The sequence below is a fragment of the Neovison vison genome, chromosome 7, assembly GCF_020171115.1.
Source record: "Neovison vison isolate M4711 chromosome 7, ASM_NN_V1, whole genome shotgun sequence".
Taxonomy (NCBI): Eukaryota; Metazoa; Chordata; class Mammalia; order Carnivora; family Mustelidae; genus Neogale; species Neogale vison.
Window position 1 is genome coordinate 197,104,365 of NC_058097.1, and position 27,928 is coordinate 197,132,292.

Below are 27,928 nucleotides of genomic sequence, written 5' to 3' on the forward strand. Positions count from 1 at the left end.
ACCGACAGCACTGTCCTCTTTCCATCTGTCGTGTGAACTGGATTCCACTGCCCGGACCCCCCTTCGAGACTGGAGATTTATTCCCCCAGCTGCTGGGAAGGCTGTTGGCTAAGAGCTCTCGGCCATCAGCCCTCTTAGGAACGGCCTGGGCTAAAGGGAGCCCTGCCAAGGTCACGTCCTTTGCCTGGAGCAGCCCAGTTGGAATTACTCGTCAACCCCGGGGGCACAGAGCCCTGGTTCCTGGTGCCAACTCGGGACAACTCTGAAGGGCCACCCTAGCCTCAGAGGGGGCTGGCTGAGGCTTAGAACTTCTCCCTCACTGCTGCCCTCTCCGCCTCCCCCTTGCCTGCCGGTGCCCCTGCTGAGGGTACCCTGGGGAACCGCGCACTCCCGGTCCATCTCCGAGAGGCTCCCCCTCAGGGAACCCAACCCGCAGAGCCTCCTCCTCCATCCTTTCCCTTTTCACTGGAGGAGCCCCCCATTGTCAAAGGCAGCAGGTGCTTCCACAAGACACCACGCACGCCACCCCAGTTGGGTGCTGGGTTTTCTCCCGAGCTGGAGGGTTGAGGTGGGGTGCTGGTTTAGCACCCGTGGGCTTGGAGTGACGTTTCCACACTTTCCAAGGGCGAGAAGTGAGTGAGCAGGGCAATGTGGGGGACTGAGACAGGCTTTAATCAGGAAACCTCAGGGAGGGACACAGGACAGCTGGTGGCCCAGTCCCAGGGGAATCCAGGGCCTTCGCTGACTCCTCTCCTCCAAAGCGGGGAGCTCAGTAGCCCTGACCGTCCTCAAAAGACAGGCCGGCAGTGCTGTCCAAGGAGGATACTGACCATGGAGAGTACCGATTGCTGTTCTTACGGGACGTTCCAAATCTTCTTGGGGATGAGGTTACGTGGGGTCCTGGGGACTTTCCATCCCTCCAGGAGCCAGAGGTCAGAAGTGAGCGTCCGGGGTCAGTGGCCTCATTCGCCCCAGGGCCTCCCTGCCAGCACCCAAGGCCACTGGCCCTTTTCTCTGTCCAGCATCTCCCAGGCAGGGCCCCGACCTAGAGGCCTGCTTACCCGGTGGACTCGTCCTCCCGTGAGGTCCCTGCAGCGGGCCACCGGGGGCTGGAGCTGGCTGTGGCTGTGAGGACCGCAGAGAGTCTGGAGGCAATGGAAGAGGGTCTGCGAGGCCTGAGGAGGGTGGCCGGGTTCTCTGAGGGGCTGGGGGCCACCGTGGAATGGGCTGAAGCTTCAGTCAGGAGAATGGCCGGTGAAGAAGACCTTCTGGCCCCTGTCTGGACCCCAGAGGTGGAGGCGGACGGTTCTGGAGTCACAGGAGGAGGCCCAGGAGCCCCGGGAGAGGCTGGAGGTAGAGTAGAGGCTCCTGGAGGGATCGAAGCCCCTGGTGACGGCCGGGAGGCCACGGGCTCCCCTGGGAATGTACCCTCAGGCCCCAAAGGGGTTGAGGGCGAGGCCCGGGCTCCTGAGGGGCTCGTGGGTAAAGTCTGCACGTTAGACAGGTTCGTTCTGAGGAGGAGCTGGAGGACATGGGGCACTGGCTTCTGAGGCAACACCACCGGGGGGCCTGGACAGGAGCTACAGTTCACCGGGGCCTCAGCATCTCCACGGGGACTCCGAGCTGCTTTGCCAACCTCCGTGGACTTCCTCTCTGGGGCATCTAGGGAGAGGTGGAGGAAATAAGATGCCCTGGGGTTCCCCCAGACGGCCACGGCGGGGACAGAGACCTCTCATGGCTGCTGAGGACCAGTGGCCCCTGCCTCCAGGGCGAGACCAAGAGGAAACCAGGAGCAGAGGGAGACAATCCGCCCAACTCACTCTACCAGGCGTTGGCTGTGTGACCTTGTAGGAGGCGCATAACTCCGCTGGGCTTCCGTGTTGCCATCTATAGAATGGGCATCCTAATGACTTACAGGGCCACTCTGAGGACTCAGTGAATGGTGCGTGGGAAATCCCAACCCACATCCCGCAGTTAACCGGGACGTCGGCTGACTACCATGTGTCAGGGCAGGAGGCTCACTGATCGTAATAAACGTTCCGTTGCGTGCAAGCTGCTGAGAGTAGGAGAAGCTCTCCCACCTTGGCTCACTTGTGCGGGGAGCCTTAAACTGCTCTAAAAAAAATCAAGTCTGTTGAAAAATTTTTTTTAAAATCTCAGCCTGGAGCCTGGAATATCATAATGGCTTGATACGCGGGAGGAGTAATAGCAAAGGAAGAGGATGGGCAAAGAGAACACGGTGGGGAAGAACCACAAGAAGGAGGAGTGTTGGAGAAAGGCACAATCAGGAGGAGACAGATGCGGTCAAGCCTAGAAAACCAGGAATGATTATGTTTTAAAAATCACCTGGAGGACGGTCCCCAACTCTGAACATGCCTGAAGGCCCTGGCTTGTACACGGAGTGTGTGAATGGAACAGTACGTGATTTATAGCTCACGAAAACTGTGGCTTTTGTTAATTACCGAAAGGAAATCATTCACATTCTACCACCACAAAAAGTGGTTTCTCCTTATACAGAGCTCTTGTTAAGAAGAGGTGCGAGGCAAACACAGCCGAAGCAGTGTGTTCCAGGAGAAGGGGCCCAGCGCTGCACCTGACCTCCCTGTGCCTCTGTTTCCCCATCCGGAGGCAGCAGAGCAAGGGGGAAGGAATCAGGGAGACCTGGGCTTGAGCCCAGCGCCACCAACTAGAGAGCAGTTTAAGACAGAAACCAACTTCTCTGGGCCTCTGTTTGCCCATCTGTAAAATGGAGATAAAACCACAGCATCCACATTCCTGGGAGCAAATAAAGGAGGTAACACGGGTCACATGCTCTGGACGTGGCCTGGCTTTTTCGCGAATGCTTAGCCTCCGGACAGCAGGGGGAATAACCATCAGCTTGCCGAGAAGCGTGTGGCAGTTTCAGGAAACAAAGTCTATAAATCAAGGGTTCTCAACAACAGGGCCGGAGGGGCTCAGGAGGCTTCCAGCCCCCACCAGTCCTGAGGGCTGTGCTTCTCCAGCCACGGACCCCAAAAGTGACCCTAAATAGAGAGGATCCTCTTCAGCCAAAGGAGTTAAACAGGTATTTTATCCAAGAGGAAATCCAGGCCACAAAACAGTAGAAAAATTCACTGTCTTTCTGGAAATTTAAAAAACATAAAGCAGGGTGTGCCTGGGTAGCTCAGATGGTTAAGCGTCTGCCTTTAGCTCAGGTCATGATCCCAAGGTCCTGGGATCGAGCCCCGCATCAAGCTCCCTGCTCAGCAGGGAGTCTGCTTCTCCCTCTACCACCCCCCGCTTGTGCTCTCTCTCTCAAATAAATAAATTAAATCTTTTTTTAAAAAGAAGCATAAAGGGGCACCTGGGTGGCTCAGTGGGTTAAGGCCTCTGCCTTCGGCTCAGGTCATGATCCCAGGGTCCTGGGATCGAGCCGCGCCTTGGGCTCTCTGCTCGGCAGGGAGCCTGCCTCCCCCCCACCCCCCCCGCCGCTCTACCTACTTGTGATCTCTGTGATAAATAAATAAAATCTTTAAAAAGAAAAAAAAGAAGCATAAAATAGCCACATTTAAGGTACTCTATGGACATGTTAAATCAGAAAAATTCAATTCAAGACACACAGTGCAGAGCTTGTGGGAATAAGGGGAACCAGCTACATCATGATGAGTTTCCTGTTTCTCGAGGACCCCATCAGGTGAGGACACCTCTCTGGTGACATGCTGTCCTGCCCCAGGAGGCCCCACAGGGCTCCCAAGGCCCCGCCACCCAGTACTCCACCTGCTAACCACAGGGCCCATGTGTCCTCGCCACATGCTGGCTGTGTGACCTTGGGCAAAACACGTTCCCTCTCTGAGCCTGGGTTTTGCACATCCAGCCCTTTACAAGTTCTAGGTTTCTGGGAAGAAGAGCAAAGTGCAGGAAGACAGTGGAGAAGCTTCAGGACCCAGAGGTCCGCTTACCTGGGCAGGAGGAACAGCAGTCTCTGGGCGGCCCAGAGGGGTCGGAGCAGGCCCGTGGGCAGGGGACCCTCTCACAGCTCACCTCTCCCAGCTGGGGAAGCACAAGGACACACAGGAGGAAGCCCAGATCATCACCCCTCCCAGAACAGTGCCCCCACAGAAGAGTGCCCTCTTCCATCCACAGAAATATCTTGGGACAGAGGCTTTAAGGAACCCACAAAGAGGGAGGGTACCATTGAATCCAAAGGTATTCTGGCTGTTATTTAAAGTTGGGAAGCGGGAGAAAGATGGGCTTCTGTGTGCTAAGGGAACTCAGCGTTTTGCCAAGGGACAAAAGGCAAGCAGCAGTCCCCAGGCCCCGCTGACCTGGCATGTGCACTGGGTACAGGGCTCATCGTCCAAGGTGAACACCTGGCCATTCACCACCTTCCTTCCCTCGTAGTTGCAATCTGCAGGGGCAGAGGAGACCGGGCCGTGAGAGCCGAGGCCTCCCAGGCGCCTCGGGCGTGGGGCAGTGACTCCCCCACTCACCTCTGCACACGGGGCAGCACTCCCCGTCGGGGTGGAAAGGGTAGGTGCAGGTGATGGGACAGTCCACGGGGGAGCAGGCCACAGAGCCCAGCTGCGCGACACAGAAAACACACGAGGCCCTTTGTTCTGGGCCACCGCCAGGACCCTCTGGGAGGAGAGCCACAGAGCCACCAAGCACCCTTCGGAGCCCCCATGGTGCGGGGACAGGTTCATTCACTCAGAGTCTGTCTTCCTGACAGAGGGCAAGTCCCACAAGGCAGCTCATCTGTCACCAGGCCCCAGCTGAACAAACCCACGAATTACCCAGGAAGGGTGAGCACCAAAAACCAAGGAGAGAGAAGGACCTACAAGCCTGGAGCTCCACAAAGCCCATGAACGAACAGGGCCACTCAGAGGCCGAGATGTTCGCCCTGAGGTCCTCTGATCCCGCGGACCCTGTCCCATTCCACGCTGCGTCCTCACCCACTGCCAGCAAAGGGGCTCCCCCTGCATCAAACGTTTCCTGCAGCACAAGCAGCGAGGCCTGCCCCCCGCCCCACCCCCAGCCATTTTCCCAATCGGAATCACACGAACAGTCCCACAGGCTTTTTCAGACTGAGGGCAGTCTGGCTTAGAGGCCAAGTGCGCCTCCCAGAGCAGAGACTCAGAACAGCAGGATTCGACTCCTGGCACTTCGGCCCACTAGCAGGACTGGCCGTAGGATCTTGAGGGAAGGATGACTTCGTCTCTCTGTGCCTCATTTTTCTGACCCACAGATGGAGGACATGGTGGCTCCTACCTCATAGGATTCTCCCCAAGATTAACTGAGCTCATGCAGGGAAACGGCCGAGAGCCAGATGGGCCCACGGCAAGAGCACCATAATGGGAGTCTATTAAAGATGGTGGCTCAGGCCTGGGCTTGAGCCCCACCCCCGAGCCCTCAGGGAACACTCCCACATTACACTATAAGGGGCCCCCAAGATGCCCCCTAGCAGAGGACTTTCATGGGGCAAGCTTAAAAAGATTTCTCTGGCCCTGGGTAAAGATTGACCCGGGTAGGGCTAGAGGGAGTCAACTTTTGCCGTGACCTAGAATGACCTTCCCCGTGCGGGGCTCTGGATGGGCGTCCAAGGTTCTGGAACTGGTGTGAGCCTGTGGGGAGGTTCCATAGACCAGGGTCAGGGCCGGGTGGGCCGTACCAGGCAGATGCAGCTCAGACACGGGTCTAGCACGGACGGGAAGGTCTGGTTGTTGTAGAAGATTCTGCCTGTGTAGGTACAGCCTGTCGGAGAGAGCACAGGGGTGAGTGCCCGCTGGGGAGGAGGCTGGTGACCAGGCTCCTGCCAAGGGCGAAGGTCTGAGAGTCTTCTGAGTAACAAAGGTCAGGCCAATTGCCTCCCCAGGCAGTCATCCCCGGGGTTTAAGGGAAGGGACAAAACACAGGTCTGGATTGGGTGTTTTTGTTTTTGTTTTCTTTGCACTGGGTTTAGCAGAGGGGTCAGAGTGTCTCCACCTCCAAAGAAGGGAGCATTTCTGGGGCAGGATCAGGCCAGAGGGACTGGCCCAGGCACTACAGCCGTCCTCTCTGCTCTTCCCCCAGCAACCCACTCACCCAGTCCCCACCTTCCAGAACATTCCCCCACATCTCTCCCCTCAGCTTCCCCAAGCCCGCTGAGGTCTGATCTGAATGCTGCCACCTTGAGGACATTTATCACATCCTGGGAAGAATGAAAGCAGGTGATAGGACATCAGGGGAATGTTCTAGAACATCAGTATGTTATTTGTTAGATACGGGTACATGTTACAAACCTCTGGCCTACAGAGACAGAGATACTTCATTGAAAGAGATCAGAAAAACAAAACCATGAGGCTAAAAGTGATAAGGGGCCCTTTTTTTTAGTTGTTTTTATTTTTGCGGCATGTACTTCGATAAAATGTTACTTTTGAAATCATGGAAAAGGGAAACATTGGTATAAAAAAATAAAGCAGGGGTACCTGGGTGGCTCAGTCGGTTCAGTGTCTGCCTTCAGCTCGGGCTACCCAGGCTGGAAGCTCGGAGAATGTCTGTATCTGCTTCCAGCACCCAGAGAGGGCTGGTCGTGGGCAGACAGATTTAGGTCTCTGAAGCCCGGCTTCCTCATCTGTACGGTGGGCTTGCCCCATGGGACATGCCCCATGGGGCTATGGGGATGAAGCCTGTGGGGCCCACGCTTTGCATGGAGGAGCCTGGTGCACGGTGAGCCCAGATGTGTGTGGAGCAGGGGGCAGTGTCAGGGATCCCCGCCAAGGGGAGCAGGAGATGCTGTGCTGCAACCCACCGCCCCCCAACTCCGCCAGCAGGAAATTACCTGCAGAACAGTCCGGGCAGCACTGTCCTGGGATCCGAATCGGGTGAGGGCAAGAGTCCACACAGTCCGTCCTCCTACAGCTCACCGAACCGTCTGCCTGAAGGAGGAAGAACTTCACCCAGACCCCACCTGTAACCCCGGCCCCGCCTCCCTGCCACGCTCCCGCCTCCCAGCACCCCCACCCCCAAGAAAGGGCCGTGTTGCACATTGGCCGAGGCTTGGCCCAAAGGGTACCATGATGCTGCTGGGGGTGGCAGGTCCCCCACAAAGAGGGCCAGCTATTGGGGAAAGGGGGTGTGAGCCTTCCACGAGAGCCTCCTTATGTACGGAGAGAGCAGGTCAGAGCGGGGCTCTGGTTTCCGTGGCTTCCTGTCCCTCTCTAGTGGCAGCCAAAGCTCAACACCGGCCCATCCAAATTCTTCTCTCAGCTTTTCCCTGGAACCCTTGCTCACCCCAAACCTATGGAGTACAATAAAATCCTATTTTTATAGAAAACTATTCCACCGGAAATGTCTATTTCAGAAGACAAAAGCACCACATATGGTTTCCTTTTTTTTTTTTTTTGTCTCTAAGACTCTGAATGTTGATGAAGGCTTTGTGTTGCTTTCTCATACTATGAGGGCCCTGGGTCAGTCATAAAGGGGAGAGGGAGCGGATGTGCCCTCCTCCCAACTGTAATTCCGATGAAACGTTTCCAAGTTTTGCAAGGGTCTTGGGCTTTTTCGCAAACCGTGCATCGGAGACCCGTGAAGCCTGTGCCTCTCACATGCCAATGGTCAGACCAGTCACCCAGGGGATTAAAATGCAGATTCTGAGTGCAGAGGTCTGAGCAGCCTGGAGAGTCTGTGCCAGCAGACACCCCCCGGGGGTATGACCCTGGTTTTGAGAGATAAAGCTCTAAACTCCGAGGGACTAAAAGCTCTTCTAAAGCAGAAAGGAAAGCCAGCAAGTGCTTAAACAGCGAGTGGAAACCAGGCTGTTCCTTGGTAAGCAGCTGTTTGCCTCTGGGCCCATCGACTCTAAGACCCGTCTCCTGACCCGCTTCGGCCGAGCTGAGGTCACAGATTTAGGTCCGTGAAGGAAACCCCGCAGTTTCACAGGGAAGACCCGAACCATGGAGCCTCGGGCCATCCCACTCCTTTGGTTATCCGTCCCCAGGGAAGTCCTGCTCCTGGGACCCCGACTGCTCCCGGACCAGCGGCTCACATCCCATTCTGTACAAATGGGACCTGCCGGCATAGGAGAGGGACAGCTTCGGGAGCGGCAGGGAGGTCCCGGTCAGGGCCAAGGGGTTCTGCTCGGGGCGAGGCAGGGACAGCCAGGGGTTGGGGGAGCAGCTGAAGGCGTGCAGGTTGCCATTCACCTGGCAGATGCATAACTCACAGGGGTCACCCGGAGACCAGATCTGTCCAATCGGAAACTCAACCCCATTGTCATCGAGAGAGCAGCCTGGCCGGGGGACAACGAAGGAGAAAGCGCGGTTGAGCACAAGTGCTGAGGAGGGTCCCTAATGCCTGCCTAACCTACAGGGCGCCCCCCACCCAAGGACAGATGCTGCGCTTACTCATGCCACACAGACAGTCCCCCAGAGTGTCCATTCCGCCCCCTGCTGGGCCCAGGGGCTGCCTGCAGCTGCCGGCCCAGCTGGGGACTCGGGGTGGGGGTGCTCCCTCCAAACACGTGCCTGTTCCACACAGACAGGCTCAGGCAAACAGATGCCGACTTCCAAACCCAGAAATGCACACACTCGCACACCCTTGCACACGGGCCCGCTCACACAAACACCTACACTCCGAGGCAAACACAGGCAGATGGCACTCCCACACTCAGGGGCACACTCACACATAGACACGCTTCCCGAAACACATGCACACGCACACGCACACACACGATCTCCTCAGGGGCCACGCAGCCTGCCTCTTGGAGGGCATCCAGGCCCCGTGTCGGGCAGAACGCCAGCCAGCGGGGCCGGGGGCCGCACCTGTCATGGGTGTGGGTTCCCGGCAGGTAAAGCAGCACTGTCCAGGGCCCAGCCACCACTCCTCTCGGGGGCAGTCCAGTTCTGGACATGGGGTGAAGGAACATTCCACTTCCCCATTCTGGAAGAGAACCAAGGGCACAGGCTGTGAGGGCAGCTCCCCAGCCCAGGGCCATCCGAAAGCTAAAGAGGAGCCTAGAAGGCTACTGTCACCCCCCTAAAAGTGACAAAGAATCTTCGTGGAGCCGAAGGAATAGGAGTGGGAGGCAGGAGGTTGGGTGGGGGGAGCTGGGACCGTGTCCCGGGATGTCCCGGCTGCTGGGATGGGGGTCCCTGCTGGCCCCGGCTGCACCCCAGCCCCTCATGCCCTCACTTCAGCTCTCACTCCAGTCTGCCCTCACTCTGCAGCCAGAGAAAGTTCTCGTGCACCAATGGGATCGCACAGCTCCAAACCTAGAATCCATCAGCAGCTCTGCCAAGCCCAGAGCCCTCTGCCAGGCTGGCAAAGCCCCTCACGACTGAGTCTGAGGCAGAGACTATGGGGCCCCCTCCTCCCCAAGACCCCTTCCCCCAAGTACTGCCCTTGGCTGACAGGGGACGGGCCCTCCAGGTACCTGAATGGTTCCTTCAGCCCCCCCCACTCCCCTCCCTGGGAGCAGAGAGAGTACAGACAAGTGCAGCTCCCTGGCCTCTGGCCACACCCTTCTTGGCCGTGCAACTCCTGAGATCCCACAGTCACCTGGCTCCTTCCCCACCTCACCCTCCCCCGCCCCCGGTCCCTCTTCCCTGGCTGGCTCCTCCTGCAAATCTTTGGAAAATCCCTTGCACAAGAATCCCGCCCCCCGGGCCCTGCTTCTCAGACCCCAACCCAAGCACACCCCCACCCCGCCCCGTCTGCAGTCTCTTCTCCTGCCTGACTCGTTGCCCACATCCTACACTGCCAGAAGGGACATCTTCAAGCCCTGACAACAGGCGTGTGCTCTTGCCCCCTGCCAGGCACCCCTGCCTTGGCTCCTCTTCTGATAAGTCCCTCACCCTGCAGATCTCAGCTTAGCTCCCCTCCCTCCAAGAAACCTGCAGGAACCCTCGCCACCACCTGCCCGTGACCCACCTAGGCTGTGGGCCCCCTGAAGAAGGGACCGGGGCTGCCCTGTGTTTAGCTGTGCCCCCAGCACTCAACATTGTCCCAGACTAGGTGCTCTATAAATAGCTCCGCTAAAGGGAGAACGGCAAGGGGACGGTGGGAAGGCCTTGGTGAACGCAGATCCGCGTAATGCTTCCTCCGTGTCCCTTCTGCCGCACGGCAGCTCCTATTCTCCGGGTTGAGGCATGCTCGGGAAGCCCTGCACCCGGCCGTCTCCTGCACCCACCTACCTGGCAGACACAGGTGGTACACTCGTCACCACCCCCACTGAACACAGCCCCGTCTGCGTACCACCGGCCGTGGAAATAGCATCTCACTGCGGAGGAGAAAGGGAGAGGCAGCTCAAGGTCTTTGGACTGGGGCAGCTAAAGAGAAAGCAGAACGGTGGGTCGGGGGGCCCTGGGGAAGCCAACATTCTTCCACCATGTCCACAGCGTGTGCCCCATTCAAGGAGCCAGCCACTCCCTCCCAAGCCCCCCCTCATCGAAACTACACGGCTGCTTGGAAACTGACGCAGGAATGAAACTAAGACCCACATGTAGACTAAGATGCTTAAACAAAAAGGGAGGGGACTCCCAGAATCACTAAAGAGTAACAGAAAAGCAGAAATGAAAAGAGACTGTCCCAGGGGGCACCTGGGTGGCTCAGTCAGTTAGTCTGCCTTTAGCTCAGGTCATGATCCCAGGGTCCTGGGATCGAGTCCCCGCATCAGGTTCCCTGCTCCTTGGGGAGCCTGTTTCTCCCACTCCCTCTGCCTGCTGGTCCCCCCTGCTTTTGCTCTTTCTGTCAAATAAATGAAGAAAATCTTTTTAAAAAAGAAAGAAAGAAAGAAAGAAAAGAAAAGAAAAGGAAAGGAAAAGAGACTGCCCCAGATACCTAAGACAAGGTCCGACACCGAAGCCAGGCCCTGGAGACCAGGAGGAATCACCGAAAGCTTCTTTTTTTTTTTTTTTTTAAGATTTATTTATTTGACAGTGAGAGAAAGACAGCAAGAACAGGAACATGAGCAGGGGGAGTGGAAGAGAGAAAGCAGGCTTCCCACTGAGCAGGGAACCTGATGCAGGGCTCAATCCCAAGACACTGAGATCATGACCAGAGTCGAAGGCAGACACTTAAGGACTGAGCCACCCAGGCACCCCCGCACTGATAAAACAGGCCGCAAGCCAGCCCAGGCCCACCCCGCTTAGTCGGTCTGCCCTGGATTCAAATCCCAGCTACACAACTCGCTAGGGAGGGATTTGGAGCAACATCCTTAATTTCACTAAGCCTCAGTCTTCCCATCTGTAGAATGGGGTTGATAAGGCTGTTGACAGCTACTACTTCATAGGCAGTATATTACCCACTCAAAAATGTCTTAGCTAAAAGTAATATTTAAAATATAAGAAAAGTATTTTTTTAATTAACACCAGCTTTGCAATCAGGTAGGCTCAATTTCAAGTTCTATTCTTCTATTAACTGGTTGTAGGTCTCTGGGCAGTGATGACCTTGGTGAGCCTCGGTTTTGTCCTCTATGAAATAGGGTTATGAATAGTACTCCCTCAAGGCTGAGCCACACGGATGCGATGAGATCAAGTGCTGGCAAGCAACAGCACAGAGCTGTCAGGGAACATTCGTGAGGATGATGAGGTCATCCCAGGAAAAGAGAACCACATTTTTAACAAAGGACCAACTCATTAGTGGGGAAGGGGAGACGCCTTCCCAGTCTCAAGACAAAGCCATGTCAAGGGTGGCCTCACACCCCTTCCTGGCTGTCTTGAAGGCACCTCTAGGGGCAGGGGCTGCCTGAGCAGGAAGCCCGATCTAGCGTACAAACTACAGCACACGTAGTAGGTGCTCAATTAAACTGATACTTTAAAATGCTGCGCTTGATTTGAGTTTCCAAAGCAAAAACCAATCTCTGTCCTCTGCTCCACTCATCCTTCCCCCCAAAACACACAAAAAACTAACCCCCCACCTAGCCCAAAGATTCACTGACCTGGAACACAAGTACAGCAATCTGACTTCAGGGGGCTCTGACAGGGGCCAGGAGGACACTCGGGGGAGATGCAGGACACATTTCCGGCCTGAGCGGGGGAGAGATGGTGCTGGGTGGGGGGAGCAGAGGGCAGGAGGAGAACCAGGCCCTACAGCCCCTCGGTTTGTCCCGTATTTCACGCAACCCCTTGGGTCCCCTGTCCAACACCAAAACCCCTTAAAGGAAATCATCCAAGACCTCTGAATGCCACCATGGTGACAGCAAGGACAGTGTGCAGGGACCCAGGTCCTGGAGTTTACCGCCGCACGCCGAGGACATCCTCCCACGGCATACAGGAGCTTTGCAAGGATGCCGGGAAGAGGCAAACGGAGGTTATGCCACCAGAAACACCTTCCTGTGCATCTCAGTTTCGAACCAGGTAAAATCTTGGCTATTCAAAGAATTAACTTTAAAACTAAATTTCAAAATTTGAAGTGAAGGCAAAATAAAACAAAACCAAAAAAAACGAAAACCTGCCTCTGGAGTCAGCCAGAGCTAAGAAGCTGTGTTTGCTCCCCCACTAACGAGTCGTGTAACTTTGGCCACCGTCCATCAGCTCCCTGAGCCTCAGGTTCCCTATCTGCAAGACGAGCCAGAAATGGCGCCTCCATCAGGGATTGCTGAGGACTGGTGCCATGACATGATCCACAGAGGGGCTTGGCCACTGTGCGTGCGTGGCACAGGGGGGAAGCTCGGTAAAGGGGGGCGCTGGCTGTCTCCGTGCCCTGCCCCCCACTCCCCCTCCCCAGCCTTCCACTGGGGCCACTGTCCTCGCCACCTGGGCAGTGAAGGTCAGAGGATGGCGGTGAGGGGTGGTGGGCAGAGCCCAGGCTGTGGACACAGACCTCGGCTCAAATCCCAGCTCATGCCTTGGTCTTGTCATCGGTAGAGCAGGGACGGGAGAGCTGACCCAGACAAGCCACCAGCAGCCACAGCTAAGGCAACAGAAGGAAAGCCCCAAGCCCCAAGCCTGGTAGGCCCGGAGGGCTCCTAATGGAATCGATGGGACAGCACCTGACAGTGTCCGGAACACAGTAGGTGCTTAATAACTATTCCTTGAGAAGCGAATTGGCCTACAGCGAAATACTCTTAACAAACTGGTAATAAGCTTCCTCCCTCCCAAGTGTGGATATCTAGGCTGTCAGGATGGCCGAGGGGTCTAAGACGCCAGACTCAAGCTTCACTTCCCAACTGTGGATGCCTTTATTGGGCTGGCAAATATTTTGCCTGGAGAGAAAAACAGCCTCCCTAGTGGGAAGTTTCCAAGGGAGTTCCATCCCCTCCCCTTCCTCGACAGATGGACCCTGTTTGCCTGCTGGCTCTTCGCTGCTCAGCAGAAAGCTCCTGGACTCCACAGACCCCCACGCCTTTAAATTTGACAGGTTCCGACCAAAATCCACAACCTGGGAACTCTTCCTCCGTTTGACAAGCTCACCTTCAACATCATCGGAGCTTTCCCTCTTCCTCTAAAACCCCCAAAGGTTAGGAAAACAGCCACAAGGCTTTGGGGCTCCTGGGATGCTCACCAGGCAGACACAGACAGTGCAGTTCTCGTCGGGAGGGGAAAACACGTCCCCTTCGGCTCGGATGACGCCACTGTGAAAACAGCCTTTTTGAAAGACAAACAGGAGTGGAGGCATCAGACCTCTTCAAAGCAGAGGAAGCTTGAGGTCTCATTACTTTTCCAGGCGTAATGTCCCTGGAACCTTCTCTCACCAGCCAGGATGCCCCGGGAGCGGCAGATCTAGGTACCCAGGACTGTGTGGTCCTAGGACCCCTGGAGAAGTAAGCAGAAGACACCCACAGAAGATGGCCCAGGAGGGTTCCAGCTAGGTCTATAAACCCCGAACTGTACTGAGAACATGGCATTTTATTCCCATACGGCAGGAAAGGCAGCCAGGCAGCCCCGGGTTCAAAAACCTGGTCTGTCCATTCAGTTAACCTGAGTGACCTTGGATATGTCACTTAACCTTCATGGATTCGGTTGTCTTTACTGTAAAATGGGAATACCACCACGTGCCCTGCCGGGGCTTTGGATGGACCCACAGCCTCACATGGAAGGTGCCCAGCCGTTCACATTCAGAGCTCAGTATACAGTAGGAACATGGCAAAAGGTCATGATTATCATTAAGAAGCCACTAAGTCTGTTTCTACTTCTAACCCTTCAGAGGATGTCTTTACTGCTGATCCCCGGGCCGCAGCCCCAGCATCTTATGGCCAGAGTTCAGGCCCCTCCCCAGATCTACGGAATGAGAAGCTGGGATTTCAGAAGATCCCAGGGATCCGCATGCAGAGTGAGTTGTGAGAAGCTCTGTGGAAGGACCTGTGAAGATTTAGGGTCTGTATCCTAACAGCAAGGGGAAGTGAATGAAAAACTGTAAACAGATTATGGAAGGAAACTGGAAAGTGGACAGAATTTGCAAAAGATTACTCCTCTGGCTACAGGAGGGGAGTTGGGGCAGGGGAGGGGGACCGCTGGGTAGAGTTGGGGGAACTCACTGAATGTAGGAAAGGATGAAGCTCAGAAAGGATCCCCAGAAGATGAAAAGTTCCCCCCGAGGGATACCACAGCAGAGACCCGTGGTTCTCAAAGTGTGGCTCCTGGACCAGCAACACCAGCATCACCCGGGATCTTGTTAGAAACGCCGATTCCCAGGCCCGACCCACGCCTGATGGATAAGAAGCTCTGGGGGATGAGACCCAGGAATTACCCTTCTAGTGATTCTAATGTACCCCGAAGTTGGAGAACAGCCTTTCAGCGGCAGATGGGCGGGGGAAGGGAAGGAGTAGGACCATGTGGGGAACTAGCAGCCTTCCCCAGACCAGCTCCCACCTGTACACGACGGGCAGCAGCCCCCATCTTTGGAGGGAACCGGGTGGGAACAAGCAGCTTCGCATGTCACCTTTTCACAGGTCACCTCCCCATTCTGGAAGCAGAAGCAGGAGTTCCAGCCATCACAAGGCCCCGGACACCAGACCCAGGCGGCCCCCAGGATCCCTCCCACCTACCTGGCACCAGCACTGGGAACACCCAGGCTCTGTCCAGCGGCTCCCTGAGTCATACGTGGCTCCCAGGTGCCAGCAGGCAGAGGACCCTGGTGCCACCTGTGTGGCTGCTGGGCCCCTGGGCAAGGACGGGGACCCCTCCTGTGGTTGTGAGGGAGGTCCAAGGGTCCCCAAGAGGGAGGCACGAGGCATGGGGGTAGCCACCAGCCGAGTTGGGACAGAGGGCAAGGATGTGGGTGGTACAGGGGTGGGAGAAGGCAGTCTGGTGGTCCTGACCCCAGCTGGGGGCCCCGGGGCTCCGGAAGGAGGACTGTGTCCGGGGGAGAGAGCAGGCCGGCCGGCCTCTGGGAGCAGCAGGAGCATCTTGGGCGGCGGCTGCAGGGGCTGCAGGATGGCCGATGGGGCGAGCACGGCTTTCGGGAAGGCTGAAACGCAAGCAAAGGGGGTCTCCTGAGGGAGGCAGCCGGAAGCAGGAGGCGGATGGATTGAGGGGAGGGGGGCGGTGAGGCTTGAAGGCAGCTCCTCCACCAACAGTCACTGGGTATCTCCGGACCAGTTTCTTCATCAGCATAACTGGTGATCTAACACCACCAGTTCAACCCAAGACCACACGGGCTGCGGTGGCGATCACACAGGTGGATGGAAAAGCACCACAGGAGCAGGCCCAAGTGACAAGTTGGGACTGGTTCCCCCGCTCCCCCTGCCAGATGTGGCTTCCCGGGAGGGGATGCTGAGGCTCCGGTTGGAGGCACAGCCTGGGGAAAGCTCGCGGTGCACTAGAAATGAGTGTGCTCAGTGTTTAGATGACCTTATACGCATGTTTATAGGCACACTGCTGAATCATGGCAGCGTGAGCTGACGCCACCTTGTCCAAAGTGTCCTGGGAGCCCAGGTTCCAGGGACTCCTGTCCCGGGCTCCTCTAGCATTTGTCTTTCCCTGTTGCATTTGCAAGAAAACAAAAGGGTTAGGGAAACAGTAAGATGGCAATGGAGGACGAATGGATAAAGAAGAGGGAGGGGGAAATGAGAAAGAACGTGAAGAGTTGGAAATAACGAGATGAACTGGAAATGAATGGGTGGAAAAGGAAGAAGGGCCAAAGCCCTGAGGGTGGGGGCGGGGCCTCGGGTGGGGCGGGGCCTGGGAGGATGGGGGCGGGGCCGGGCATGGGGGCGGGGCCTGGCATTGAGACCGGGCCTGGGTCCGGGACTGCGGGGTTGGTGGCTCACCTTCACAGGACACGCGGTCAGCTCGGAGCCTGAAGCCAGGTCGGCATGTGCACAGGAAGCTGCCCACGGTGTTATGGCAGGAGTGGTGACAGACTCGCCTCTCCAGCGGCCTCCGACACTCGTTTACATCTGTAGGAGAGCCTCGCTGCCAACAGCTGCCTCCTTGGGGCGACGACCCCTTGTTCCTGCATCCCTGAGCCCAGAAGGCAGGGGCAGTCTCTTGTCGTGTTCTTATGGGCTCTATCCCTGCCTCAGGATCTGGGACGTGACTCAGATGTCTAGGAGTGGGGCTGAAATCTGCTGCTAGTCCCCTTGGAAAGTTCATACATCCCCTTGGCATTTAATGGACCCACCCATGACTCATTTCCGCCCCACCCCCACCCCCTGCCCTGCTAGGCAGCAATGGTTATGCCCTGGCTGGTGGGGATACTGGCTGGTGGGGATGGTTCCCCTGGGAATCTCATCTTCGAAACTTCCAGCCTCCCACGTGTGGTAGGGGATGGTGTGGCCCCCTGAAAAAGAGTCTCAAACATCACTGCCCAGCTCAAGGTAGGCTTCGGGACAAACACCAAAGTCCGCCAGAACAAGGTCTGTTTTCAGGCCCAAGGGCCCCCACCTTCAACCCATGAGCCAAGCTTAAGCCAAACATGCCAATCAATCCCTTTCTGGAAATTTCTGCTAATGGGCTAAGAAAACAGGGGTCTCCTTCTAAACCAGAGGAACCAAGACATAACATGCTTTATTTACCAAGGGGAGCAAAGGCAGCCAAGAAAATGGGTGAGCAGAGAGGAATCCTTGGGATGTATCTGGGAGAGGGGTGGAAGAGAAACGTAACAGGATGAAAGTGGCACGTGGCCAGGAAAAGTCCAAGACAGGGTCTTCCATGAGGAGCCACGCCAAACCCAGGGAAGGGCAGGCTCTGGCTGACCCAAGGTTCAAGGGCTTCCAGGCTCCAGGCGGCCAGGAGGTCTGGACCACTGGCCTTTCCCAGTCCCTGGGCTCGCTCTGCCCAACCTCCTGATGGGCAGCCTAAGTATGAAGACAACAGGCCCCCCCACCTTACCTACACAGGAGTGCCGGTTGCCATGGAGATGGAAGCCAGGTCTGCAGGAACACCTGTAGCTGCCTATGCTGTTTTTGCATCTCTGCTGACAGGGGGTCCCGAGGCATTCGTCAGTGTCTGCAAGGGACCAGGGCAAGGCTGCCGCTCATTACCCCATGGAGTGTCAGAACTGGGTACTCCCCATTTTCCTCTCCCCTTGCCATCCCCTCCCCCATTCAGGGCCGTGGGAGACCCTCCTCACCCCTTTCTCAATTACCCACATTCAGCCTATCAACAAAATCCTGACTGGGCCAGCCCTCTTCTCTCCATCCTCACTCACTGTCCTACCCCAGCCTGGGCCACCTTTGTCTCTGGTTTGAGAAGAGCGACAGCCTGGGGCGTCTCCCTGTGCTCCTCCCAAGCCTTCTGCTACAAAGCGTCCAGGATATTCTGACCAAACACCCGGACCACTCTCTGCTCCGATGGGCACCGATGCCACATCACAGCTCACAAGCCCTGGGTGGCCTTGCCCACTTCCTTCCCTGTCCCTCACCTTTGTTCTGCCACCTTCCAAATGCACCATGTTCTTGTGGGCCTCCCTCTTTGCCCACGTTCTTTTGTTTGCCGGGGATCCCTGTCCATCTTGTCTGGGGGAAAACTCCTACGCATACCTCAAAACTCAGTTTCTATAGCGCCTCCTCTGTCAAAGCTTCCCCATGCCACTGTTTGAAATTGTGAAACACTGGAAATAATGTATGTGTCCATCAATAAGAGAAGAGTTAGTCCACTGTAGGAGAGTCACAAGGCGGAGCCCCAGGCAGCAGTTAAAAAGAGCAACGCGGGCCCATTCACACTGATCTGGAGAGATCTTCCAGACAGATCGCTGAGAAAACAACCAACCAGAGGCGCAAATCCCAGGTCTAACATGGTCTTGGGCAAGTTACTTAATTTCTTTAAGCCTCAGTGTTCCTATCAGGAAAATGGAGATAAACAGTACCAGCCTCACAGCATCAGTCTGAGAAAGAAATGAGAAAATGCACGTAAGGTGTTTAGCATGAGGCCAGAATCCAGCTCTGCACCTGTTTGCCACTCAGCCTACCTCTGTGAGTGTGTATGGGTGTGTGGGTGTGTGTGGGTGTGTGTACATGTTGTGGGGACAGGCAGGGAGGGCATGCATCAGAGCAATAGCCAGGTGCTAGGGGAGCTGTGTTCCCCCAGAAGCACATGTTCAAGTTCTAACCCCTGGTGTGATGGGATTTGGAGGCGGGGTCTTCGGGCAGTGATTGGGTTTAGCTGAGGTCTTGAAGGGGCTCCTTCATGATGGGAGCAGTGTGCTTATCAGCTCTCTGTCCCCGTGAGAACACAGCACGGAGACCGTCTGCAAGTCAGGAAGGTCCCTCACCCAAAAGCGAACAGGCTGGCTCCTTGACCTCGGGCTTCCCGGCCTCCAGAACCAGGAGAATAAATTCTGCTGTGTAAATGGCCCAGTCCGTGGGGTTCTGTTCCAGCAGCCCGAGCAGACTAAGACATCAGGGTTATTCCCGAGGGAGAGCAGGGCCCAGGAGTGGTGAAGAGGGTCTGGAAGTAGCAACTTTTAAAACTTGTTTTACAGTTTATGAGTATTGCAAATGGTAGAAAATAACACCACACTTTCAGGGGGGACCTTTGTTTTATCTGCCTGGTTTAAGAGAAAAGGCTTCCTTCCACAAGTAAGAAGCATCTTCAAAGAAGGGATGATTATGTTAGAAGATCTCCCTCATCCTGCCCTCACCCTTACCTCCTTGCCCCTCCCCACCAGATGGGGCAGCTGGGACACCACTGGGGCAGAGGGAGCTAATGAGGACAGTGGGTGAAGGACTGCAGCAGGCGTGCCTCTCCCACGGCCCTCCCTCACCTCGGGGGCCTCCTCGGTCCTGCCCCGGGCCCTCCCCTTGGCCTCTCCAGCCCTGTGCCTCTACCCTGCAGAGCCAGCTCAGAGCTGGACATGCCTGGATTCAAGCCGAGTCCAGCGCTTCCAGCCGGGATGGCCTTGGGTGAGCCTCAGTTTCCCCATCACTAAAGCAGGGATGACTAACAGGATCTCCCTCGGGGGACCAGGAAATGTGGTAAGGTGTGGAGCGCCCATGCTGGGCTGGGCAGGGCCCCCACGCCTTTGACTCAGAGCCCTGGCACAGGGGCAACGGCACCATCATTACCTGTCCCCAGGCCGCTCACCTTGGCAGCGGTGGCGGTCAGCAGCCAGCTGCATGCCCGGCCCGCACTCACACACAAACCCGCCTTCCGTGTTCACGCACTGGCCCTCACAAGAGGCGCTTAGGCATTCATCAATGTCTGGGAAGAGAGAAGACATCCTTGCATGGACCACTCTGCATGGTGGTCGGGTGTGAGGGTAAAATGGACCCCATGAGGATGCTTTCCCCTCAGGTAGCCTACCTACTCAGCAGGTGGAAAGCAGCACCACCTCCTTTCTTCCTCCCCAAGGAAGAAAGACCAGCCACCCCCAGGAAAGTCATCAGCCAAGAAGGAACCACCAGAGAGCAGAGGCTGAGGGCCAGGATCCTTCTCTGTGACCCGCTCGGACCAGAGGATGGGGGATGGCTGAGACAGAGTCATTTCCAATGGCTCCACTGCAGGGCAACACTCAGAGGGCAGAGGGGAGTGAGCAGGAAGGCTGATTCAGTTCCACTAAATCCTTATTGAGCACCACCTGTATGCAGCAGATCCAGAGGGAGGCCACTGAGGACACAAATGTGGCCGAGACACGGCAGAGACTCTCTAGCTGGTTAGGATCTGATAACATCAAGAGCCACAAGCCCACGAGGTTGGCACCCACCTGGGTGATACATGCCCCACCGGGGAACGCCTGGAGGACAGGTGGGCAGAGGACCAGGAGGCATCAGGAGGAGGGGGGCCATGAGCGGAGAGAGCCCGCAGTTGCACTGGGACTAGCAGGAGCTCAGGTTCCTGCAGGGGCAGCAGGAGGCCAGACCAATGGGTGGAGGCCGGGCTGCAGAGAGCCCAGAAGGTCCTGAGGCTGCTGCCCAGGGCGGGGTGACTGGATCCAAGCAGTCCTTTTTGGAAGTTCAGGCCTATGGGATGAGGGGCACTAGGGGACAGAACTCCCCACCCTGGCTTCATGTCCTCCCTTCTCGAAGAACCATGATAACCTCTCAAGATCTGTGCCGCCCACTGCAGTCTGCCTCCGGGTCTCCCAGCCCTTGGCCCTAAGCCTGCTGGACACCTCCTTTCTCCCTACCTGCTCTCCCCAGAGCTGGCCCCTCGGGACCACACTCAGCGCCTCTAGGAAGCCCACCTGACTAACCCCATCCCACTGGGACCCCTGGAGGCCCCTGCCCGCGGCCTAGCTTTGACATTAGAACAAGGGCTTTTCCAAGTTCCGTTTGCTTCAGCAACAAGAAGTGTGTGCAGAAAGAGCTCCCCAGGAAACATTCGGCAGGGGTGCTGGCGGGGGGGATTGCTTCAGCCTTCCTCAAGAGGATGTTGCAATGAGTCCCAAGCACCAAAATCCTCAGCAAGACCCTTGACCCAGTGGCTCTCTTTCTGGGAACAATAAAGAGAAGCCTCTTTACTGCGGCATAGCTGGTAGTACTGAAGCTGCCGGCGACATCCATGAGGGACGGCGAGCTACAGCAGAGTCACAGACGCGGCCCCTAAAACCTCTGTTGTGAGGACTATTCCCCAACCCCAATAAAAAGTGAGAAAAAGGGGCAGCTGGATGGTTCAGTCGTTAAGTGTCTGCCTTTGGCTCACGTCATGATCCCAGGGTCCTGGGATCGAGCCCCATATCAGGCTCCCTGCTCGGCGGGAAGCCTGCTTCTCCCTCTCACTCCCCCTGCTTGTGTTCTCTCTCTCGCTGTGTCTCTCTCTGTCAAATGAATAAATAAAAAAAATAAAAATGGGGTACCTGGGTTGCTCAGTGAGTTAAAGCCTCTGCCTTTGGCTCGGGTCATGATCCTGGGGTCCTGGGATCGGGCCCTGCATCGGGTTATCTGCTCAGCCGGGAGCCTGCTTCCCCCTCTCTCTATGTCTGCCTCTCTGCCTACTTGTGATCTCTCTCTATCTCTGTTAAGTAAATAAATAAATAATCTTCAAAAAATAAATAAATAAAAATTTAAAAAAGAAAAATAAAAAGTAAGAAAAAGAATGAAAACTCTGTATAAGGTATGAGCCCCATTTACAGGACACACAGATATGCATGACTAACATACATACACACACAGGTACACACACTTACAAACACATACACCTCCAGGGAACAGGGCAAAAGAAACAACTTCATTTTAGTAACAAATATCTCTGGGTAGGGACTTTTTGGAGACATGCTTGTTTGTACCTTCTAACCTTTTTTCACTTTCCAAATGTTCCAAAATAGGTTATTTTTTACTTTCATATTTAGGAAAGAAACATTATTTTTACAAAGTCAAAACTCAAAAAAAAAAAAAGGCAGGGGAGTAGCTTCCTTTCAGCTCTCTGGAAAGATCCGCAAGAAATGGGTCCCAGCGGCCGGGCGCCTCTGAGGAAGGTGACAGACTTTGCCTGTTAGAACACTTTAGACTCACAAACAAATAGCACTTTTACAGAGTAGTTATTGAGGCTGCCTTTCCTCATCTTTCAAACATCACGAGCCCAAGGGAACCTTCCAGGGTCAACTCACCTCCCGTGCTGGTTATCTGCCCCTCTGTGGACCCAGCCCTGGGCACTTGGCCAGTTATGGCCCCATTACATGGGACCAGGGTTATCCTGACTTGTCTCCCCTCCTCCTGTTCAGAAGCAGGGACCAACAGCAGCCAGGACGGAGCCACCACGTGTCACCACAGTCCCTAGCCCGTAGGCCCATAAGAGGGGCTCATAGCAGAAGGGACCCTTTTCTTGGTTTTGCCGGCCTCCCTGCCCAAACCCCCAGCCAGAGCTTGGCCTCACTCAGCCTGGCCTGCATCTCTCTGGAGACTGCCCTGGCAGGACAGACGGATGGACGGAAGAGACAGAATTCCCACCCACCCGGCGCCCAAGTCTCTCACCTGTACACCTGATGCCGACAGCCGTCTCCGTCATGGAGAAGCCCACGGGGCACACTCGGGCCACCTCCTGACAGCCGCCGTGGTTACAGGACAGGTCACAGCCGTACTCTCCACAAGGTCCGTGGGCTTCTAGAACAGGCACCACCCCCCGTGAGCACACAGCATGCCTCAGTACCAGCAGCTCATAAACTCTGCTGGGAAGGTGGCTCTGGAGGCCAAGAGGCCGGAGCTTAAATCCAGCTCTGCCACTCACTAGCCAGGTAACTCTGGGCAAGCCACTAACTTCTGTGCCTCGGTTTCCCCATCTGTAAAATGGGGATGAGAAGGCCTCCCTAAGGTGGTTGCTGGAAGACAATATTCTCAGTAAGACAAAAGCCCTAAGCCGGGCACATAGTCGTAGCACCAGAAGAATTCTTCCCAACAGCCGTGGCCCACCCCCAGTTACCTGGGCAGGTGGCTCCTTGCTCTCCATCCTGGCAGGAGCAGACGTTGGGAGCAACGCAGATGCCACTCCCGCAGCCAAAGGAGCAGAGCGCTGAGAGGAGAAACGCAGGTGAGGGAGTGGGACCTACTTAGGCCAGCCCAGGGGGCGAGTGCCCTGCTGGGGAGGGTATCTGGGGCATGGGGACAGGCACTTACGCAGGGTGCAGTGCCCACTGCCCATGGAGGGGGCCCAGCCAGGGCAGCAGCCACTCCCGAAGCCTGAGAGGCAGACGTGGGGGCCCAGCCGGCGTCTAGGAGAGAGGAAAGAGCATTTTCCACATTTCTCCTCTGGGCCAGGGATTGGTCAGCCATGCAGTGAAAGCCTCCCGGCCAGTCAGTAAGTCTGACAAACAGTTCTCGAGACCTGTTCTCAGCCACATGAACATAGAGCAGAGTGGCTGGGGGAGTGGGGGGTGGAGGGAAACTTCAGAGGGGTTCAGCACTGAGGGAGAGAGATGGAAATGGAGGAAGGGCCCTAGGCATGGCTGCCATAGGGCCTTTGCACTTGCAGTTCCCTCATTCAGGAAGGTTCTTTCTCAGAAATGTACACAGGTTCTTCCTCAGAAGTGTACCCAGAAGTGTACTCCTTTACCCAGTCTCCCTCTGCTCCTGCACCTTCAAAGAGATCCATCTCATCCACCCTTGATTTGCTTTATTCTTCTTAACACTTGGTTCCTGGGACATTAAATTACTTATCAGTTTGTTGATTTGTTCAGTCTGTCTTCCCTCTCATTCTCTGAGGACCCGGGTCCATCTTTTGTGTTCCCCTCAGTGTCCAGAGCAATGCCTGGCATGTGGTAGGTGCTCACTAAACGGCTGTTGAGGGAAAGGTTGAGAAAGGAAGGCAGCAGAAGGGACGAGGGAAGAGGGTTGTCCCAGGGGAGACAGAAATGTCATTCCCCAGGTAAAATCTCATAGTGGGGCCGGGGGTGCCAGTAAAAGGGAGACAGTGTGCCCAGCACTGGATGAGGTATGGCAGGACGGTCAGGAAAAGATCACTTTCCCACCTTCAAGGGAATCTGGGCAAAGACCTGGGTGATAACAAAATAGTGTGACCAGTGCCACACAGGGACAGGCTTTGGAGTTCCGAGAAGGGGAGTTTCCTGGAAGGCCAGGATCTAGATGGAGCCAAGCCAGAGGAGTAGGGGTAAGGTGTGAGAGTGGAGGCAGGGAGAGGGCGCTTCGGACAGAGGGAGCAGCAGGTGCACCGCCCCAGAGGGGGTCAGGGAGGGTGACTGGAACTGATCCTGTGATGGGCTGGGCAGAGCGATGGAGTCCAGCCCAGTTTTAACTGGGAATCCTTGCACCACGGGAGAGGGACAAGAAAACCCTCCCGGACTGTGCTCTCCCCCTGCTCGGAATGTTCTGCCCTGTCAGGTGGTCTACAGGATAGCCCCCAGGTCCAGGTGCGGCAGCAGGCACGGGGGGGAGGGGGGGGGAGCAGCTGTCGCATGTGACAAGCACTCTGGGAAGGAGAACTTCCGGCACAGGGCAGCATGGAGACATCTGCACAAACTGTGCCTGGAGCCTCAGAGAGACGTGTCCTTCTCTGAAGTCATCACAGAAGAAGCAAAGAAGCGGGGCCCTGGGGGGTGGGAGGTGCTGGCCAAGCTGGCACTGGCGGCCCGGAGCAGAGCGATCAGGGCAGCAGCCTGGGAAAGAGGAGCCGGTAGCTCCTGCTCCTCAGACGGGGTCCTGAAAGGGACTGGGGTGCCCTCGAAGCGGCAGACGGAAGGATGCCCTGGAGGCCGGTGTTGTCGCCCCCTCAGCTGGCCGGGGGCCGAGCACCCCAAGGAGCCTCTTCGGACGGGCTGTGATGGGGAGACAGGTGGCGGGAAGGCTCCGGAGCGCGGCGGAGCCGGGCCCATCGGGGCAGGAACTGGCGGTGGCGGCAGAACACACGTGCGAGCTGCGAGCCTGGCGGGGCCGCCCCCCTGCGCGCCCCCTGAGGCGGTGGCCGCGGGCCAGGCCGCCCGCTGACACCGTGTTCCCTCGCTCGGAGCATCACGCACACACGCGCGCTCGGCCCGCGACGGCCCTACCTCCGCCGGAGGAGACTAGAGGGGAGGGTGGCATCAATCGGGAGAGAGCAAAGGGGCAAACACGCCACCCCCGCCCGCGCGCGCACACAGGCGGAAACCGAAACGTAACCCATTTGAGAGCCCGGCGGTTCCAAGGTCCACTGCGTGCGTGCAGCCTGGACGCGGGGGAAGCCCCCAGCCCCAGCGACGGCCAGCCGCTCCGGAGACCCGGTGGCACGTCCCGGGCTGCCCTCGCCAGGGGTCCGCGCCCCAAGGCACACCCAGGGGCTCACCCAGCGCCTGGCTCTCCATCCCCCCCCAACCGGTCCTGGTAGGGCAGCCCCCGCCAGGGGCTCAGGACTGGCTCCCGCCCAGAGCACAGGCTGCTGTCTCTTTGTCCGGACCCCCTGGGCTGCGCTCGCGCTCGGGGGCGCTCAGACCCGCGGCTGCTGGCGGCTCCCCGGATCCCCTCTGCCCCACGGGGGGAGCGCCCCTGCGGCGGGACAGAGGAGGGGCGAGAGGCTCTTACCTCTCGGCGGCGAAATGCCCGGGCGGCTTCCTCCCGGTGTAGCTGCGAGCCGGGGCCCCCAGCAGGAGAAGCGCGACGCAGGCGGCCCGGAGGAGCAGTCCGGCCCACATGACCGGCGGCGGCTGGTCCCCCCGGCTCGGCTGGGCTCCGGCGCCGCGCGCGGGGGAGGGGGCTGCCGGCCCTCGCCCCTCCTCCTGGCGCCGCAGGGAGCGAACCAGCGAGCCCCGAGCTGGCACGCGGAGTCGAGCAGGGGGGCTGGGGGACTCCGAGAGGAGGGGCCGGGGGCCGCGAGGGGACGCGCCGGACGGCTGGGGGGCGGGGGGTGGTCGCTGGCACCTCCGAGCGAAACACACAAAAGGCAGAGCCGCCCGCCGGCTGGTGGCCTCTTGGGGAGGCGCGGAGCCCAGCGCGGGGGCAAAGATCAGGGACCCCTGGGGGCGGGGTTTTAGCCTCGGCCCACACCTCCGGCCGGGGTTTGGGAGTCGGCTTTCTGCGAAGGTCTGTGGGGGTCAAACTGAGGCCCGGGGAGGAAAGAGACACTCGGACGAAGGCTGGCGCTGCAGGCTCTGCGCCCGGATCATTGCTGGTCTCGTTGGAGCTGGAGTTGCCAGTGTTGTCCCGAGAAGGTGGGACGCGGGGTCATTTCGCTGCTCCGCAGCTCTGACTTCCTGCCTGCCAGCAGTCTGCACACTAGCCCTGGGTGTGCCGGTCAGTGGATCCACCTGCTCCCTGGCCAGGGGCACTAGCTAGTCGGGAATCCAGAGGCTCCTCTTCGCCCCCTTCTGCAGCTGCCCCAGATCAGAATCAGAGCCCGGTAGGCGGGGAAATGGTGAGCAGGTGATGGAGGAAAAACCGGGATCATCCAGTGGGAGGAAGTGGGAAGGACGACCCCTCTCTCTGCCTCGTGTAGAAAGCCTCCCTAGGCACCCAGATCCAGTGAGTCAAGCTTTTGCTTAAACACTTCCGGGGATAAGAAACTCACTACTTGGCAAAAGGCATCCCAAGCCAGTTTTGAGTATCTACATTTGTTAGGAAGTGCTTTTATTTCTCAGCTAAATCATCCCAGCTCCTGTGGTTCTGCCTCTGCAGCTGTCCTCCCACTGGCTACCTTAGGTTAACACCGGTGACCACAAATGACCACGGGGGACCAACAATGGTCTGGACTCTATAAACTCCTTCCTTCCAGATACCATGCTTTTATTAACACAGCCCAATAGGACTTGGCTTTTCTGGCAAATGCATGATGCTGGTGGTTCATATCACAGTTTCCACTACCGGTGTTTCTGGCTGTCATGCTTGTTACTGTTGTTTCCTAAACACGAGCTGCTAAGCCAGTCTCCGTAACCGAACCTGAGTGCTTGTGTTTTCCCCGGGTGCTCAGATTTAGGTCCATTATCTCACCTTGTTAGTGTTGGGGCCTCTTCTAATTGAAGCAACACATTCTCAGCAAGTAGGTCACCAAAATACTTTGTATCATGAGTGCAACTTTCATATGTACATCCATCCTAAGTCCTGAGGACGCTCGGGATACTACAGTATCTTTCTTTCAGGCCTTTAACAGCCATAAGGTTCACTTTTCCCTGCACCGCTCAGGCTGCATTTGTGTTACTTAAAAAGTGCTCCGGTGTCCGGGCGCCTGGGTGGCTTAGTCAGTTAAGCATCTGCCTTCAGCTCAGGTCATCGTCCCAGGGTGCTGGGATCGAGCCCTGCGTCGAGTTCCCAGCTTAGTGGGGGAAACTCTCTCAAATGAAAAAATCTTTACCCCCCCCCAAAGTATTTCAGTGTCCACATGGTCGGGAATCTAGCCCTGATTTATTTAAGAATAAGGATGAACACGAAGCCCTTCCTTCTCTTGAGCCCACACCACTGTCTTTATCTTTGTTACCTGGGTCACTACTCAATGTCGAACAGGTGCTCCTTCCTGATTCTAGAAGCCACCCAAAGTGTTCAACACAACACGCTGGACAAATATTCCTTTTACACACCTGTCCCGCCTTGTGCCACCCTCCCCCACACTCCAGCACCCCCCCGGCTACCGCCTCCCTGAACTCCGCTACTCTCTGCTGCCGCCCCCCCAACCCCGCCCCATCCCAACCCCCCAGCTCACCTGGACTGTCTGCAGGGTTTGCTCCATACTCGGTGAGCAGGGGGCATAGCTGAGATGCAACTTCGTGCTTGAATAAAATCCCCATTTTCCCTCAAGAGCAGCTCAGGATATTTAAGACTTAGTAAATTCCTACTGGTGAATTTCAGAAGAAACACCTTTCCTTCCCCTGGTTCCTTTCCACCTTACAGCTTTCACCTTTCTCCTCTTCGCATCAGTTTGCTTCTTTCGCTCAGTGTTCGCTCCTTTCTTGTTCTCGTCTTTCGGTTAGACCCTGAGGCTTCTCAAACTTTGAGCTCTGAGGGACTCTAACTTCATACTGTTCGTCTTCAAGGACTGCTCTAGGCATATCCTCTGGCCGCAGCTTCTCCGTGTTTCCTTCCCACTTCTGTGGCCTGTGGCTTCTCCGAACAAAAGGGACCCTCCGCTGAGGGCACTGAGGGCGGAGGATCCAAGTTGTTGTTGGCTCCAGAAAGGCGGCCTCTGGCTTGTGACCCTTCCAAATGGTCATGTGATGAGTCAGTGTTTCTATTATTTTCCCCAAG

At 56.8% G+C, this 27,928-nt stretch overlaps 1 protein-coding gene across 1 annotated transcript; it reads right to left on the reverse strand.

Moving 5' to 3' along the window:
• Positions 1 to 651: 651 nt before the first annotated feature.
• VWCE (von Willebrand factor C and EGF domains) lies at positions 652 to 27,413 on the reverse strand. The gene is made up of 21 exons (XM_044260335.1): positions 27,387 to 27,413; positions 25,280 to 25,710; positions 22,886 to 22,980; positions 22,692 to 22,781; positions 22,247 to 22,375; positions 19,422 to 19,538; positions 17,229 to 17,345; positions 16,166 to 16,294; positions 14,942 to 15,363; positions 14,766 to 14,859; positions 13,459 to 13,541; positions 11,894 to 11,981; positions 10,149 to 10,234; positions 8,778 to 8,895; positions 8,160 to 8,245; positions 6,797 to 6,893; positions 5,648 to 5,730; positions 4,470 to 4,560; positions 4,305 to 4,387; positions 3,939 to 4,029; positions 652 to 1,662 (listed from the first exon to the last, which is right to left on the reverse strand). The coding sequence occupies exons 1-21, from the start codon at positions 27,411 to 27,413 to the stop codon at positions 1,058 to 1,060; spliced, it is 3,162 nt and encodes a 1,053-aa protein (XP_044116270.1). The 3' UTR covers positions 652 to 1,057.
• Between the last annotated feature and the right edge of the window lie 515 nt (positions 27,414 to 27,928).